Genomic DNA, 19015 nt, shown 5'->3' with positions numbered 1-19015 from the left:
AGCACTAAGGCTGGATCTACAGGAAATTGGGTGAAAACCATTGAACTGGTCAGAATTTCAATATATTGGGAGGGAGAGACGCCCTATGTTTTCTGGGTCTGTCTCCTAAACACAGGGGTTGCCTATGCCCATCATGACATGAGCAAGGCCAAGAGCCAGGAATCCTAGCCTCTTTCATTGAGCAGTCAGCCAGTAACATAAGAGGTCACTTTCATAGGATTGTATCTAACTGGTCCACCATGGAAATATCAGAATTGCCAATTTGGTGTCAAAGGGAAAAGTTAAAAGATGAAGACAAGGAGAGAAAAGAAGGAGAGAGAGGGGGGGGGGGAGAGAGGGGGGAAAAGAAAGGCAGAAAGGAAGGAAAACCTGAAAATGTTTGCAGTCCTTTAAAATGACAGGAGACATTCTAATTACTGGTCTTCAGACTGGCAGAAAAAATGCCTCCAGCACGGAGAGGAAGAATGGCCCAGGAAAAGATGTCAATATTGCTTTAAATGTGAAAAAGAGGGACATTTCAGGAAGGAGTACAGGGAAAATTTTTCAGGATCCTGAAATCACTACCCCCCACCAGAAGCCCCATTCTCCAAAGGGTCTCCCATCCCACAAAGAACTCAGAAGTCTCCAGGGCAACCTCATCATTTGCAGTTTGGGGATGATTTTGAAATATTATAACTAGATATGGGACCAGTGAAGTTTAGTTCAACTTTCACTGGCCTCACTATCCCTCTAAAGCAGACATGTCAAACTCATGACATCACGTGACGTCGCGCAACGTATCGGGATGGTTTTGCCATTGCTGGCAAATGGGGTGGGCGTGGCTTCCAGATGATGCATCTGGTCCATGGGCTGGCAGTTTGACACCCCTGCTCTAAGGAATGACCCCAAAAGTGAAGCCCTCGTAACCCTCACAATAGGAGGGAAAGCCTATGAGTGTCTAGGCGATACTGGAGCAACAGCATCTCTAATTACACAACCCTCATTTAAAGGGTTGATGGTATCAGGGACAAGAGAATAACATCATCAGGATGGGAGGAAAATTATAACTGTGGAATTCACAAATGAGTAGAAATAGGACCTTTATCCCTAGATCACTCCTTCAAAATCTGCCCTCAATCTCCTGACAGACTTACACTAGATATCCCCATCAGGTGTACACATTACCTAGCTACCCACCTCCCTTCAAAAGAAAATCCACTACACCCAGACTTACAGGATCTGCCACCCTCGCTATGGATCTCGGATTCCACCAAAGTAGATTTTCTGAAAGGGGCTACCCAAATTAAAATATGGGTTAAAGCAGGGCCTCTCCCATGCATACCACAATACAAAATATCTGTAAGAAAACTGATTAAAGCATATATGGTGCAAGGGCTCCTCCAAAGCTGCATGGAGATCCGTGCAAATATCCCAATTTTCCTAGTCTAATGCTGGATAAAAACACGTAATAAAATTAATTATAAAAGATTATTAAAAAGATCTAAAATGTTTATTTATGTTTCCGGTGAATCCCCAATGCTGCTACACAGAATCTAGCCACCTGTGCCGTGATCACTGGCTGCTCATCCTTAAGCAGTCACTGGAGATAAATACTTTCAGAACGACCAGGATATCTATCAATTATGGGGAGGATATGGTTTTTCCGAATAGCTCTATAGAAGGAACATCGAAGGAGTATGTGTCCAATGGTCTCCACCTCTTCTCAGCCACAGGAGCAGAGTCTTTCAGCCAATGGTGTCTTTAATCTTCCTAGTGCAAAAACCTTGGACTGACCTAGAAGGAAACCGTATCTTTTTCTTTATGTTTTATAAAATGTATGTGATACTCAAAACATATTAAAACCCACACACTCACCAATCCAATTTGCCAGCAGCCCCCAAGAACATGCTGGTTGTTGTTGGAATAAACTATTTCCTTTCCTAGCAGTTTGTTTCATGTCTTCATTCTTTTCACTCGTTATGTCATCCTCCTTCTCCTGGCTTGAAGGACAAATCCAAACCTTTCAACAGTGGCTTGACTTGCCTCAAGAGTTTTCACTTTTTCTGTAATCTAACTAGTTCACACTTATTATAAGTGTAATTTGAGTCCTCCATAGGTAGGAATATAAACATTGCACACAGTTTGCATGTAACGTTGTTGTTAGATTCTTTCCCTATGACTTTGTTTTTCTTTGTGTAGTTTGTTTATAATTCCACTATAAGCAGGCAACAATAGTTTTTTTCTTGTGGCACTGTTTACAACTCCTAAAGAAGTAGAACAGAGTCTTTAGGAAGTAGTATAAAAGTCTATATTAAAAAGTCCAGTCAGTTTACATTGGAGAAAGAGCTGGATTTTGACAGCTGTTCAAATGAATGCATTACACATTTGGGGCTGTTTCTGCTAATAGTGAATTTCACATGCCCAATTTTTTTTACTTTTTTAAATTAATTTAGTGGTGGGCGATGGCATTTTTTGTCTTCCAGTTCCATTTGGAATATTCCTGACTGCTGCCATAGGTGAACTCTTCTTGCCATTATGCTGTTCTCTTGCTATTGTATGGGAGTCATGGTGAAATTGATAGGAATTCTTGTCCTTGTTTCTCCTTTTTAGCTTGAGTTACAGGTTACAATCAGTACAATCACTAAAAAGTGTTAGGTGAATTACAGCCACTTTCTGGCAAGATTTATTGATTCTTACCTCGACTCAATCTAAGGCCAGGTTGATCATTGGGGTAGCCCATGCTGGGAGACTATTTTTTACTCATGAAATACTGTAATCACAGTAAGGAACAAATATACTATATAGGCTGATATATCTATGGAGGCAATGGCTGAGTAGAGGCAAAGTAGTAAGGTATGGGGTGGGCAGAATGGTGGCATATGGGTAGTGGAACATTGGCAATGGCAGTGGCAAAGAAGAGGCAGCCTTGTATACAGATAATGCAGGAGAGAGAAGAAAGGATGATGCACACATCAACCATGCCCCACTTATCCTATGAAATCACTCAGAGTTTACAACTAGTTTATTTCCACTGAAACCTAGAACAGCCAAATTTGCCAGACTTTGTTGTTGTTGGACCAATGTTGTTTGGCAAAACTTGCAGAATACTATGGTTTACTATATATTAGAAAGAAAGCATATTTTTCATTCTTTGACCATCAATTGAAACTATGAATTTCAGGACAGAAGCAGAGAACCAGAGCAATAAAGATGAAGCCAAGATCTGTCATCAACCAAAGAATAAGGTTGTCTGTGAGAACCTGGAGAAAAAAATCCAGACACTACATGAGGTAAGAAAAATACTGACTATTTTGATTGACTCAGTCAAGCCATACTATTGCATAATTTACTGTTGTGGCTATAGACAAATGTCAGACCTGCCCCAGACTATTCTCTCAGGAAAGTAAGACTCACAACTCCATTTAGTTGAAGCAAATGAACTTTTACTGAAAGAAACTGGTTGCAATAAAGTCAGGTGGCATCTGGTGTTCCTGAGCAAAATACAAAGATATTCTTTCCGACTCTCAATCCCTCCCCCCTGTGACCAGTCTCCCAGCCAGCCAATGTGATACTGGTATGATGTTTTGAGAAACTCCGAGGTGTGAAACTGGTAACATTCCATTCTCAGGGCAAATGGCCTTGAAGATCCTAGTACAAACTGGTTTGGTGATTTGGTTTTCTTCCATTGTCACTTCCCCCTCCCCTTTCCCACCAATTGATACACAGGTGTGGATTGACCCAAATGCCTCCCCCCCTCCCCTTTGATGGTAGGAACGCAGCAAGGCACCAGGATGACAATGGAGATCCTGACATGCTGCCCCCCTTGGCAAGGATGTTAGTCCTGCAAAAGAGAAAGATAGAGAACAAGAAAACCAGGGTTAGATCATTTGGTTTGTCAGGGTATTTGAGGAGTTTGGCAGCTGTAACCTGTTTGAGGTCCACCCACTCCATTTCAGAAGGCGGAAAGTCTTTCTATGCCACTAAGTACTGGATCTTCCTGTGCTGTTTGCTGGAACCCAGAAAGTCTGACTTCAAAATGCTGTTCACCTTCGATCACGAGAGGCTCAGGTGGAGGTAGTGGTATTGGGTGCAGGGGGGAAAGTGCCTGAGGTTTCAGCAGACAGCAATAGAAGATTGGATGGATGTGTCTGAGTGATTTGGGGAGTTCAGGTTCTACTGTGACTGGTTTAACCAGGAGTTTAATGGGAAAAGGTTCAACATATTTGGGTCCCAGTTTTTTCAAGGGTTGTCTGGATTGCAAGTACTTGGTAGATAAATACTCCCAATCTCCTACATTAAAGCCCCTAGGCTTTGTGCATTTTTGTCTGCTTGTTTTTTATAGACATCTCTTGCCTCTTCCAGTGATTTTCTAGCCACTGGCCAGATGTTTTGTAATCGAGTCACCTAGTCTTTGAGAGAGGTGACAGAGGGGGTGGTCATGGGTAATTCAGGTATTAAGGCAAAGACTTGGCCCATGGGCATTTTGAATGGGATGAAGCCTGTGCTGCTATGGACGGAATTATTGTATGCTACTTAGGCAAATGGGAGGACCTCAGTCCAGTTGTTGTGCTGGTAGTTTATGTAATGTATTGAGTTAAACCTATGAAGCAGATGGCTGAAATCTGTGCAGGAATGGTTAGCAGACCACGTGGCCTGCTAGCCAGACTTGCTGTCTGCAAGGCTGTTTATTATGCATTTCAGCGGGAGAATACTGTGCTCTCGTTGGCTGACGCCGCCCAGAGCTGAATGTATAAATAGGGGCAAAGCAATGCTTGTTAGTTTCTGTTTTGACTTCAATAAAGAAGTACTTGTTTCTATTGCTGCCTCCTCAATGCTGAACCAAGCAGAAAACAGAACAGTTTACACCAGGGCTTTTCAACTGAAGGTATGCATACCACAGGTTGGCACCTGGCAGGTGGTACACAGCCCTGTCCAGCCCAGCCCAGCCATCTGTAGCAGGGGAGGGAACAAGCCAAAGAGGCGCAGCATAGGACTTGCCATGAGAGAGTCCTCAGGAGCTGCAGGGATGCTTGGGGTGAGACAAAGTTCCCAGGATCAGCACTTCTGGTTCACCTAGAAGAGAAAGAAGGAGGAGGGGCAGAGACAGGAGAGGCTATAAAAGGAGGCAGTTTTGGTGGGAGAGGGAGAGAAGAAAAGACTCCAGAGAAAGAGGCAGAAGAGAAAAGGCTTTTGTAAGAGAAGCAGTGAGAGAGAGACAGAGAGACAGAGAGAGAGAAAGAAGAAAGGATTTTGGAGGAATGTGTGTGTGAGAATGGGAACGGTTTGAGGTGCTGTCACAGAGAGGAGGGGATGGAAACTGATCAAGGAGAGATTCAAGGAGAAATTTTCTGACAGTGAGAAAAATCAACCAATGGAACAGTTTGCCTTCAGATGTTATGTGAGTTTCATCACTGGAAGCTTTTAAGAAGAGACTGGACTGCCATCTCTCAGAAATGGTGTAGGGTCTCCAGCTTAGGTGGGGTGTTGGACTAGATGGCCTACAAGGTCCCTTTCAACTCTGTTATTCTAATTCTAATTCTCAGTTTCTGGGTGATCTGACTATCAGATGGCTGAGGGAAAGTCAGCAGAATTGGCCTCATGGAGTTTTGCGCTGCCAGCTGCCCTGAGGGATGATCGAGTTAACTATTTCCTCCCTGGAACTCTTGTATTCTCCCACACTGCTGAGTGCTTCTTGGTGTCAGTTAGTTTATGTGAGGTTTAGGCACATGGCTTCTTGGTTCTTTTGAAGCAGGACTGCTGCCACGGCTACATTGCTAGCATCAGCTTGGATTACAAAGGGTGCTGTTGGATTTGGGTGTTTAAGGGTTGGCTCAGCCATGAAAAGCCGCTTGAGTTTTTCAAAAGCTGCTTGACAGTCCATAGTTTAATTGAGCAGCTGGCTCACCTTGGGTTTCAATGCTCCCCCTCCCATCTTTAATAGCTCTGTGATAGGTAAGGTTATTTGTGCAAAGGAGGGGATGAATTGTCGGTAGAAGTTGGCAAACCCCAGAAAGTTCTGCAGTTGCCTCTGGGTTTGGCGGGGGCTTCCCACTCTAATATGGCTTTCACTTTCCCAGGGTCCATTTCCACCCCCTTGCTTGATATGTGGTACCACAAATAGTCCAAGCTACTTTTGTGGAAGTCGCACTTGGCTAGTTTGAGATAAAGTTTAGCCCTCAGTAGCTTTTGTAGCACTTCCCTCACTAGCTTCATGTGCTCCTCCATTGTCTAAGAGTAGATGAGAATATCATCTAGGTAAACCAGCCCCCCCTTGTACAGGTGATCATGCAGTGCCTCGTTAACATCATTGGTGCTACCTGTAGTCCCAAAGGTATCATTCTGAATTGATAGCATCCCAAGGGACAATTAAAAGCAATCTTCCATTCATTTCCCTCTTTGATCCTCACACGGTAGTACGCCTCTCTCAAATCCAACTTTGTGAACACCTTCCCCTTGGATAGGTGCCTCAGCATGTCTTTCACAAGGGGGAGGGGCCCATATTTTCCATGCACACACCATTAATCCCACTAAAATCCATGCACAGTCTCAATGATCCATCTTTTTTCTCTTTAAAGAACATTAGTACCACCACCTTGGATTTAGCTGGCTGGATGAAGTCCCTAGCTAAATTCTTGTCCACAAAGGCTCAGCACTTCTCCATCACCCCCAGAATCATAGAGTACATTTTTGGTTTGGAGAGTTTTGCCTGCACAGTCTGCGGGGCAGTGAGGAGGAACATATCCAATTCCTGCTCATTAAATACTTCCGCCAGATCTCAATGCTCTTTTGGAATACTTGGCTCTGCTGGACTGCTCTCAACTAAAGTGTTGATTGCCTCTGCTTTCACTTTCACAGCTGATTGTGCTCATCTAACTTTCAGCTGTTTTCCACCCCTAGTTCTTTCTCAGCTTTAATCCTCAGCCGCCACTTGTTGCTTTCCCAGTCGATTTTTGCTTTCCCAGTTCCACTTTTTCAGCCACGACAATCCCAGTATCATTGTCTCTCCATCTTTGGGACTACAATATACTGAATAGTCTCTATGTAGCTCCCATCCTTAGGCTCACTGGTTCAGTCAGGCAGGTTGCAAGCACCCCCACCCCCACCCCCTAAGTGGGTCATCCACTTGCTCAAACCTCATGGGTTGCTTTAGTCTCTTAAATCTTAGTCCCAACAAGTCCACAATCCTCAGGCTGACTAAGCAGCAGATATACCCCAAGTCTAGCAGGGCCGTGAAAACCCCCCTCACAACAAACAAAAAGTCATGGAAATAGAGACATTATAGTGACTTGCAAAACATGTCATATGTTTGAGTTTATAACCAAAGAAGACTCCAACCATGCATTTATCAAATGTAAATTATATGAATTATGTAAATGTATCAAATGTAAATTATATGAATTGCTAGAGGCAACTCTACCCATTCTGAAACTCAATGAACAAAGCAAGAAACCGCAATGTAAATAAGAAGACTACACCAAAATTAAACACAACAGGGAGCAAACAACTTCTTTTAAAAATGACCCCGTATATGAACCTAAATAAGAAAACACAATACACTCAAACAGAACACAATAGGGAACAAATAGCTTCTGAAAAAAAGTCCCTATATATAACCCTAAAGAGGAAAACCTATGGAAACATGTCACTTTTAAAAGAAAACAACAACCAAGAGCAAAGTCCCTACTATCTACCTTAGCCCAATCCAATGAAGCCTCTCTGGAACTGAACAATCACTTTCATATCCTCCCCTGGAAGAAAATATGCAGACACCTATAAAAGAGCAGTCATCAATAGTTTCTAAAAAAAGAACATCCAGCATTCCTGTGATAGGAAGGAAAATATCCCCAACTTCCCTAGGGAAAAAGGGTGATATTGGTGATAGGAGATTCAATTTTTAGGGGAACAAAAACTATAGTCTGCAGACCAGATAGTCAGTCTAGGCAGGCATGTTATCACCTGGAGCAAAAATCAAAGATTGTTGGAATACATGTTGCAATGTATTTTGTATTGCAACAACTATAGAAGTATTCAGCCAGTAGATGGCAGTGTTTAGTTTGCATCTATGGTTATAATCCATGGTTCCTTTTGTTCTAAGGAAAGTTTCCTATTACAGTTGAAACCATTAAGCAGCAAGGCCCATGGTGACTGTACACTGTACACTTTGTTTGATCTGTATGGCTGTGTAACCATAGGGGAAAACAACTCAAGAAGCTTGGGAAACTCTGAAAAATATGATTATAAAAGCCCAATTTAGCTTAATATCACTAAAAAGAAAAAGAAAAAATCCAAGAAGAAACCAGCATGGCTGCACAAAGATCTCTCTGATAAACTGAATGACAAAAATGATAAATTAAAAAAATGGAAGGAGGGACACATAACTAAGGCAGAGTACCAACAAATAGCCCAACCTTGCAAGAATGAAGTCAGGAAAGCTAAGACTCAGAGTGAAGTAAGACTTCCAACAAATAACAAAAACAATAAAAAAAATTCTTTCAACATATAAAAAACAAGAAAAAAGTCAAGGAAACAATTGGTCCACTAATGGGAGAACATGGCAAGGGAGTAATGGGCAGTAGAAAGAAAGCAGAGCTGCTTAACTCATTCTTTGACAAAATGATTAAATTAATGAACATAGTAGACTTGGATTTCGATAAGCCATTTGACAAAGTAGATAACCACCTACTTCTTGGTAAGCTAGAAAAATGTGAGATAAACAACATCCCCACAGATGTATTTGTAACTGGCTGACTAACCACACTCAATGAGTAGTGCTTAATTGTACTATATCTACATGGAGAGACGTGTAGATGGGGTACACAAGGTTCTGTCTGATGTCCATTCTCAAAAGAATAGATGATAGATAGATAGATAGATAGATAGATAGATAGATAGATAGATAGATAGACAGACAGATAGACAGACAGATACACACACAGTATATATAAACATATATACACAGTATACTGTATATACCCATACCCATACGTATGTATGTATGTATGTATGTATGTTTATGTGTCTCTCAATAAAGGTTCCTTTTGAGATGATGGAACTTTTATTGAGAAACAGTGACATTGTGGTGGGCCCCACCAGCCTGATTATTCGGGCTGGTGGTATGCAGAAGAGCATTCTCTACCATTGCACATGCCCTGTGGAACATCTTGCCCCCAGAGTGAGGTTGGCCCCAACTTTCCTGATCTTCCGTAAGAGCTTAAAGATCTGGCTCTGCCAGTTAACTTGGGGCTCCAATGGGGGAGCATCACAGTGGAGGTGGTTGATCAATTAACAACTGATTCCACTCTCCCCCATCCCCATCCTGCTTCCATCCTCCCCATCTTTTAATTGGGCAGTAGTGTTTGAATTTTGTACTAATTTATATTTTTAGTTTATACAGTTTATAATTGTAAGCCACCCAGAGTTACCTTGAGGTAAGATGTGCAGCCTATAAATTAAATAAATAAATAAATAAACAAATCTACCAGAATTGTACTAAAGCTTGAGTTTGGATCTCCCTCTGCTTCCATTGATTAGTTCTTGTCCTATCTGTGCAAAAATAAGTCCATCTCCTCTTCCCTTTGATAACCCTTTAACTATTGGAAATTTGCTATTATATCTCCTCTTAGTCTTCTCTTCTCTAACCTAAACATATCCAGTTCTTCATAGAATTAGTCTCCAAGCTCCTCTGCATTCTTCCCAATTCAGAATCCTACTTGTACTGTGGCAACCAGAACTAAGAGATAGGTGTAAGGACCTGCTTCAATTAATTCTCTCAAGAAAGCAGAACTCTTGAAACTTGCATTGTCTCAACAGGAACTTTTATTGCAAGGTATTGATAACAGGATAGTAAGGCAGAATCTGAGGATTTTGTGTGAAATGTTACATTAAAAGAATCCTTTCGAACCCCTCCCTAAATGTCCATCTGGCTGGTTTGGATTGAACCAATCCATAGGTGTTAAGTTGTTGTGAGAAAGAACCAATAAGGCACCACTCTCAAGGCTGTCAGGTTTCTCCACGGCTTCTTCCAATCCGACTGGAGATAAGGCAGATGGCTGGAGGCACATTTCTTTCACACCCCAAAGTAAGATAGAGGATAGAATAAACAAAGAGGACAGAACAAACCAAAGAAGTACATTGCAGAAGACCCCTAGGTTTCCCCCCCAATAGAATGGCAGAACCCGAAAATCAGGGCATAAAAAAGAAAAACACTGAGGACCATAAAAAAAAGAAAGATCTACCTGGAGAAGAGAAAATAATAACAGGGAGAGAAAAATGAAACATAGTGGTTAGTCAGATTTATCAGAGTAACGAGTATGAAAATGTTTGAGCAATCTAGATATATCTTCATTAAGTGGCGGCATAGACTAATTTCTCTTCAAGGAAAAGCAAGCATGTATGTTGAGTCTTTCTGCTTGCAGTTACAAAGCAATAACCATATCTGTATCTTCTTGACTGCAAAGCTGTTAGCCAGAGAAGGCTGATTTCTTTATGCAAAAGCTGTTTTGAAAAGGTTCAGCAAAGCCAAGCTTGCACCCTATGCTGACCCCTTTGAAGTCATTAACCCATTTGTTGTCATGGTAACCCAGCAACTGGTGAGAGAATACTGACTTATCTCCCCCTCCCCTTGGAATGCGAGGAATCTCAATGGGGAAAAAAATAGGCTTTTGGTTACAAAGACAACAGAGCCCCCTCCTGCAAATAGCAATGCAGTAACACCCTCTAGTGGCAATCTGCAAACAGCAGCCACACATTATTTTACTTGCTAGCAAAGTCTGAATTTAATATTTGCAAAACAGACTAAACCAGTGAATTTATGTGCAAATTTATTGACTCTGGAATGCTAATCATTATAACTGAACATTCCTAAAGACCGAAGTTGGAGTTTAATGTAAGCTGAGTAATTTCTTAAAAAATTACACTACAGGCCTTTTGCCTTACAGTCCTGCTGAAAGGAAAGCACCCCACCCCACCTTGATCAGCAAGTAGCAGGCTTGCACCAACCCAAGTTAATAGTACCCCCAGAGGTGAAAGAAGGTACTTCACTGAAATTTCTAACTATGCAGAGTGAACCTCTGATAGTCAAAGAGCAAGTTTCCTGAATTCACCCAAGGTAACCAACAGCCCCTAGAGGGCACAGAGTGAACTTCACCCAAAGTAATCACTCATGCAAGCAGTCACCCTTAGTGGTGTCTTTGCTGAGGGCAAATTAAGGGGAAGAAAAAGGAAGCAAATTAACCTTGCTTATTATCACAAAGCTGTACTGACTCAGCGGATATTATGGGAGCTAGTTGGAGCTCAGTAATTTCCCAAGCAGTCCACAGCTTGCAACGTAATGACCATGGTGGGGATTTATGGGAATTAGTTGGAGCTCAGTAATTTTCCAGATGGCCAACCGCTTGCGACGTGATTCTTAGAGGAAAATATTTAGCTAGCCTTTCTCCAAGCACCCCCTAGTGGTTAAAGGTGGAACTCCACACAAGCCTTTAATCACGCACAGAGAAAGCCCTCTAGTGGATAAAGGGTGAACCTTGAAGGAAGAGCACCCTAGTGACTGACCAGCAGGAAGTGACCCCTAGTGGTCAAAGGGTGAACTTGGCTGAAGTACCCACACACACAGGAGAGCGCACCCAGTGGTGCCTCCACCCACAGACAGCACCCCAGCAGTTGATCTGCAAGTAGCGACCCCTAGTAGTCAAAAAGCAAAGTTCATTGAATTCACTTCAAAATATCTAGGAAGTTTACTGAACCTGTCCTAGCCATGGCAGTATGTCTCGTTGATTTAGAAGAATCAGCCAGCCAAGGAGAAATGCTGCAACCAGCTCACCTTGACTTGTACACAGAGGCTGATGCTCAAGCCTCAGTGAGGCCAAAGACTTCCCAGGTGCACTATGACCTGAGACAAAAAAGAAAGCCTACAGAAGCCATGCACTCACGTCTGATGGAAAGATGGGAGTCGAATTACAAGCGCCATGAAAGACACTGGGAGAAATTACACAAACTCTTTAAGTGCCTAAGGAGAAGCTCTCCCCCAAACGTGCGCACTCATTGGAAGATGATAAGGAAGATGCTCCCTTGCAATGGATGGACTCCGAATGCCACCTCAAAGAGATTCAGGTGCAATTAGGAGACCCAACAGTCGATAGCATGATGCAAAGCCTCAAGCTAAAAAACAAGGAGCGTAATAAGTTTCTAGAGAGCTTAAAACGTCACCTGGAGCCCAAGCCTTACACAAAAGAAAGACCACTCGAGAGGGCTGAGTCCGAAGTTTCCTGCCATTCACATGCACCATCCCAGTGATCAAATGTGGGTCCATCTCACGCCTCTGGAAAAGCCTCATCCTTTCGCCAAACTCCCATGAGCCCAGGCGTATTCCAGCGTGTCACAATAATCTCACGTTACAGGTGCCTCCCGCCACTCAAAAGCATCTTCTCATCATAGCCAAGCATCCTGTTTCAAAGGCAGAGCAAGCAAACATCAAACCTGAAGCTGCCAATGCTGTCTTTCGCATGTTAGAAGAGGAGCAGCGGAAAAAGAAGGAATTGGCGGTGGTGGAGGTTGAAGTAGCTCAAATGGAGGCCAAATGAAAAGTGGAAGCAGCGCAATGGGAAGCTGAAGCAACTCAATTGGAGGCCAAATGAGAAGCTGAAGCAGCTCAATTGGAGGCCAAACGAAAAGCTGAAGCAGTTCAAATGGAGGCCAAACAAAAAGCTGAAGCAGCTCAAATGGAGGCCAAATGGAAAGCTGGAGTAGTGCAAAAGGAAGCTAAAGCAGCCCAAATCAAGGCCAAACTAAAGGCTACTCAAGATGAGCTTGAGCTCATACAAAGCCAACGAGAAGTGGCAGATAAAACGGAAGAGCGAAAGGCCTTCAGAGAACACTCCAACATATCACCTTCTTGCCCAACCGGGAACAACTGGAGAATGAAAACCGACACAGCCATGTGCAGGCCTACATGGACAACCAGAGCGTGTTTCAACGTGAGCAGGTACGAGCGCTGCGGCTATCCAAAAGCCTCCCAAGACCGAGTAAGCAAGGAGAAGAATCTCAATGGCCAGATGTGCTGATCAGCCAGAGAGTTGATGTCGCAACATCTCGATCATGAGATCTTCCCACTGTTGCTACACCGATGACCCCAACGAACCAAACCACTGATGGTAACCAGATGAGTCCACTTGCAGCGGCGACGGCCCCACAGCAGGAAGAGCTGCCACTAGGGGATGAGATTGCAAGAACTCGAGCCAGACTAGAGTCCCTGCTACGTCAACAGGAAACGGCATCCCGAGGAACCGCCTCCAGACCTAACCACGGAGGAGAATCTCGACCACCAGCTGTGCAAGCCTACCAGGGAACCAGCAACACACCACCTGAAAGATGAGAAATCCTCCAACAAGTAAGCACACAAGGAGTCAGGTCCCCTCAGCTCAATGTAAGGGCAGAGGAATTCAAACCAAACCAGCAAGGTCCATCGCACATGACATGGCAAGATACCCTCAGTGAACAACATGCTGAAGAAAATTACCAGCCAGACATGGCACATGTCCCCGCTCTTGAAAGCAACGCATCACCTCCGCCTGGCTACCACCCATACGTGGGACTGATGTATCCTCCAACATTCAGTGGAAGAAGGTTGGACATGGCAGCCAGAGGTGTGCGAAAATTCTCCAATAAACCGGGGAGGGAGTACTTATTGTGGAAGCACATCTTCAAGCGTACCATCCACAATGAAAGGATTGAGCCAGATGAGGAGCTCGTGCAGTTGATAGCCTGGCTAGGACCAGAATCCTCAAACATAGTGAAGGACATCTTCGCATCCCATCTGGGTAACCCAGACATCGGCCTTAAAAAAACCTTGGCTTGCACTCGATAAGGACTACGGTGCACCCGCATTGACAGAATCCTCACTCCTGGATCACGTTCACGAATTCCCTAGAATAAGACTCAATTAATCTCGCCAGCTGAAGAAATTCTCGTCCCTCCTTACACAGCTACAGATGGCACAACAGGATCCTACCTTGCCAGGACTAGCCTGTCTCGACCAGTTCAGGTCACAAAACCCTATTGTCAAAAAACTATCATGGCAGTTATGTGAAAAATGTAGCTTATGAGAAAAAGCATCAAAAGGGAGCTCCCCCCCCCATTGCTGTTCTTGTGGAATTTGTCAATGACCAGGCAGAGCTGTGCAGTGACCCTCAATACCTCTCCATCAGAGAAACACATTTTCCACCGACCAGGCGGACCAGTCAAAATTCTGATGCAGCCAAGATTCCCATCCAAAATGCACGGGGTAAAATCCCTGTTTCTGTGTATAAAACAGAGGTCACGGCCCGGCCAAAGAAGACTTCAGACACGCAAATGCTGAGGAGTATTCATTCCAAACCTCGCACCACAGAAAAAGGCCTGACTTGTCCAATTCATAAATCTTCACACTCTCTAAACAATTGCAGAGAATTTGGGGAAAAGTCCCTGGATGATCGAAAGGCCCTGCTCAAAGAGCATAGGATATGGATCACATGGCCAAAGATTGCGCCGTTAGGGTGAAACAGTGTAACAGTGACAAGCACCCGGCAGCCTTGAATCTAGAATCTAAGAAGCCCTCTGAGGAGACACAACAAGCAACCTTGACCCCTCCCTGGACAACAGAGCCTCAATGTGCTTCCAAAGAGCACCCAGTACCTATGGGAGTATACTGCACAGCAATATGTGGTGACTCACCGTGCCCTCATTCATGCTCCCCCATCTTTCTAGCTAAAGTCTATCCCGATGGGAGACCAGAAAAGGCTGTAAAGATGTACATCATTCTAGATGTACACAGCTCCGCCACAATAGCTAAGTCAGCATTTTTCAATCTCTTTGACCTCCCAACTGAACTAACAGAGTTTGCAGTACAAACGATCACAGTGCCAATGAGCACGATGGGGAGTAAAATCGCCAGACTATGCATAGAATCGATAGAGAGGAGTTCACAGTTTCTGTTGCCACCAGTGTTGGAATGGGAAAACTTACCAGTTAATCGCAGAGAAATCTCAACACCAGAGGAGGCAAGAAATTTCCTCACCTAGCTCACATAGCCGATCTAATCCCTCCCCTAGATCCTGAAGCCGAAATTCTACTTATGGTGGAATGAGACGCCCATGAAACCATTGGTTCCGATGAAAGAATCAAAGGCCATTAAGTAGCCATTAAGATGGAACTCAGATGAGCCATAGGAGGAACAATATGTATCGATAAGTTGCAAACCCCAACCCAAGTGAACATCTTGAAGACTTCCATTCTCAATAATGGGAGAGCTTCCCACCTAGAACCATGTCAAGAACACTTCACACTTTCGACAGTCAAGCCTCCTTTAGGAGCGACCGTGTTCTGAACCAGCAACAACGACAACGATATGGGACCGTCAATCGAAGAGAAAGAATTTCTAGAGCTCATGGACAAAGAATGTCTGCAGGATGACACAGGGAGTTGGGTAGCCCCACTACCTTTCTGTATACCCAGGCGTCTATCAAACAATCATGAACAAGCTCTCTTTCGCCTTAACAACCTGAGGAGAACCATGAACAAGAAACCCGAAATGAAAACACGTCTGGTAGAGTTCATGGAAAAGATGTTCCAAAACGGACATGCAGAACCTGCCCCAGCAATGAAGGAAGAGAAAGAGTGCTGGTACCTACCATTCTTCGAGGTGTATCACCCACAAAAGCCAGGGCAGATAAAAGTAGTCTTTGACACCAGCACACAGCACCAAGGCATCTCTCTGAACAAGGTCCTTCTTACAGGACCTGACCTCATCAACAGTCTGCTTGGAGTGCTCATCTGCTTCAGAAAGGAAATTGTGGCAGTCATGGCTGACATCCAGCAGATGTTTTATGCGTTCTACATAAGGGAAGATCATCGCAATTACCTGCATTTCCTGTGGTTCAGCGACAACCTACATAACCAGCAGGTAACTGAATACAGAATGCGAGTACACGTTTTTGGAAATGGTTCTTCCCCTGCAATAGCTAATTATGGCCTGCAATGCACTGCCCATTCAGTAAAGCCGAATACGGTGCCGACACCAAACACTTTGTAGAACAGGACTTTTACGTTGATGACGGCTTAAAATCCGTTCCCACTCCCGCAGAAGCGATAGACCTAATATAAAGGACATGCCAGATGTTAGTGGCAGCTATCCTTAGGTTACACAAAATTGCGTCCAACAGTGAGGAAATCTTAGCAGCCTTTGACCCTGACGACCACGCAAAAGGCCTAAAAGACCTCGACTTTGACACAGACGATCCTCATTTCCAACATAGTCTCAGCTTGTGTTGAGACTTGAAGAAGGACGGCTTCACCTTTAGAACCCCAACAAAGGACAACGCTTTCACGAGAAGAGGAATCTTGTCTACAGTAAACAGTCTGTTCAACCCTTTGGGTTTTGCTGCACCCATAACAGTCCAAGGCAAACTTCTTCTGCGCTCACTCTCCCAACAAGCCACAGACTGGGATAAGCCACTTCCGCCTAAACACCAGCAGGAGTGGGAGACGTGGAGCAAATCCCTCAGTTGCCTCCAAAGCGTATACATCCAGCGCACATATGCTCCCCTTTCTCTAGCCGATGCAACAAAGAGGGAGCTGCACATGTTCTCAGATGCTTCAACGAAGGCTATTGCAGCTGTAGGATACATCAAAGTCTACAGCAGGGAGAGCTGCAAAGTTGATTTCATCATGGGAAAGGCAAAACTGACACCACTACAAAGTCACACCATACCCAGATTACAACTCTGCGGTGCCGTTCTAGCCATAGAGATAGCCTGATAACAAAGGCGATGGACCTCGAGTTACAATCCACCACCTTCTACACAGACAGCAAGGTGATGCTAGGCTACATCCACAATCAAAGCAGACACTTTTACATCTATGTAAGTAATAGAGTGGAAAGGATAAGAAGATTTTCAGACCCTGATCAGTGCCAATATGTGCCAACAGATCAGAATCCAGCCAATCAGGCTACTTGGTCCATTCCTGCATCACAGTTGGCAGACTCAGTTTGGTCCTGAGTTTTTGGCATATCCAGACAAACAGATGTCGGAAGAACCAGAGCACTATGAGCTGCTAGAGCCAGATCAGGACGACAACGTGCGGCCTCAGGTACCCAACAAATCGCTAGGACGGGGCGAAAAAATGACCACCTAGATTGTTTGCCTGTCTACAGGCATCAAGGAGACAGAAAAATTGTCTCCCCATCATTTCCTAGACCCCACTCATTTCGAATGCTTCTCCAGGTGGAGACCTCTTTAGCAGGCATAGCAGTGATAGTTCGTTTCCTGCACCGTGAAATGAGCTTCTCGGAAGCTGTCTCCAGGCCGAAAGAGGGATTCTTCATAGCGTGCAACAAGACTCATACCCACTGGAATTTGAATGTCTGGAAGCTAAAAGAGCTATCCCAAAGTCTAGTTCACTGCTGAAATTGAACCCATTCTTGGACAATCATCTTGCTTCAAGTAGGAGGGCATCTAGACAAGGTTGAGTTAGCTTCAGACTTAAAACACCCCATCATCCTTCCGGCTCGTCAACATGTCACACACCTCTTAGTTCAACATCACCACAAAACCATCCATCATCAAGGTAGACACTTCATGGAAGGTGCTGTCAGAGCAGCCGGCTTCTGGGTCGTGGGAGCCAAAAGATGCATCGCCACCATCCTGAACAAATGTCTACATTGCTGTAAGCAAAGGGGTGTGACACAACACCAGTTGATGGCTGATCTATCACACGAGCGCCTCACTCCAGGACCACCATTCACCAACGTAGCCCTAGATGTATTCGGACCTTGGTCGGTATCTGCTCGTCGAACCAGAGGTGGTCATGCCAACAGCAAACATTGGGCTGTACTTTTCACGTGTCTCAGCATTAGAGCGGTCCACATAGAAGTCATCAAATCTATGGATTCTTCTTGTTTCATCAATGTTCTAAGAAGATTCCAAGCCTACAGAGGCCCAGTCAAGGTGTTTAGGGCTGACCGCGGAACTAATTTTGTAGGGGCCTGCAAGGAACTGCAGATTGATGAAGGCATTCGCCCCAATTCAGACAAGTACCTAAAGGCCCAAAATTATGTTTGGACATTCAATTCTCCCCATGCATCTCACATGAGAGGAGTGTGGGAGTGCATGATTGGCATAGCCCGCAAAATCTTGGACTCTATGATGACTAAGACACCCACACTAACGCATGAGGTCCTCACCAGCCTCATGGCAGAAATAGCAGCTATCATTAACACTTGACCGTTGGCTCCAGTATCTTCAGATCCTGAAAATCCAACCATCCTCACCCCAGCTACTTTATTAACCTAGAAGACAGGCAATTGGCCAGCACCATCTGGGAAATTTGCTCCCAAAGACATGTATGAACAACAATGGAAGCAAGTTCAACTTCTGGCCAACACCTTCTAGAAGCACTGGTAACAAGAATATTTGCCTACCCTTCAGGATCACTGAAAGTGGAAGACCAAAGAACCCAACCTACAAGTAGGAGACCTTATCTTATTGAAAGACAAGGACGCTCATCGGAATTCTTGGCCCATAGGACTTGTGCATCGGGCCCTACCCAGTTCTGATGGACTAGTTCGCCAAGTTGAGATCTAGATCGTGAAGCCACGTGAGCCAGATCGTGACTCACAAACTTTTGCAAAAAGGCTTTACACCCGGCCTATCACCGACCTGGTCCCATTGCTGAAGAAGACTGAACTGGAAGATTGAACCTCAAACTATGTATTTGTGTCTATGCATTGTTTGATGTAACACTTGTTTATCTATGTTATAATTGTGCATATTTTTATATTTACCTTATAGTTATGCATGTTTGACACCACGTTTTGCCTATTTTAGTCACTAGTTAGTTAGCAATAAGAATTACATGCCTCAATACTACGTTTTTTGCCTATTTCAGTTAGTTAGTAGTGGAAATTTACATTTGCAAGTGAGGAGTGTTCTGGATCAGCCAGTTAGATGGGTTTGTACGTTAGAATGTTTGGCATTTATAGGGTTAAGCACTGTCTCAAGAG

General features: G+C 44.1%; 1 protein-coding gene across 4 annotated transcripts in view; it reads left to right on the top strand.

Moving 5' to 3' along the window:
- The window catches only part of LOC120300202 (phosphodiesterase 4D interacting protein), a 247225-nt gene that overhangs the window by 82859 nt on the left and 145351 nt on the right, over nucleotides 1-19015 (top strand). For all 4 annotated transcript variants that reach the window (XM_039325907.1, XM_039325906.1, XM_039325904.1 and 1 more), the window contains one exon: nucleotides 3161-3269. In XM_039325907.1, coding sequence (XP_039181841.1) covers nucleotides 3161-3269 — 109 coding nt within the window. The remainder of the gene's footprint in view (nucleotides 1-3160; nucleotides 3270-19015) is intronic.

The sequence above is a fragment of the Crotalus tigris genome, unplaced genomic scaffold (assembly GCF_016545835.1).
Source record: "Crotalus tigris isolate CLP2741 ecotype Arizona unplaced genomic scaffold, ASM1654583v1 scf7180000024339.11422700, whole genome shotgun sequence".
NCBI lineage: Eukaryota > Metazoa > Chordata > Lepidosauria > Squamata > Viperidae > Crotalus > Crotalus tigris.
This window is presented reverse-complemented; position numbering and strand designations above follow the sequence as displayed.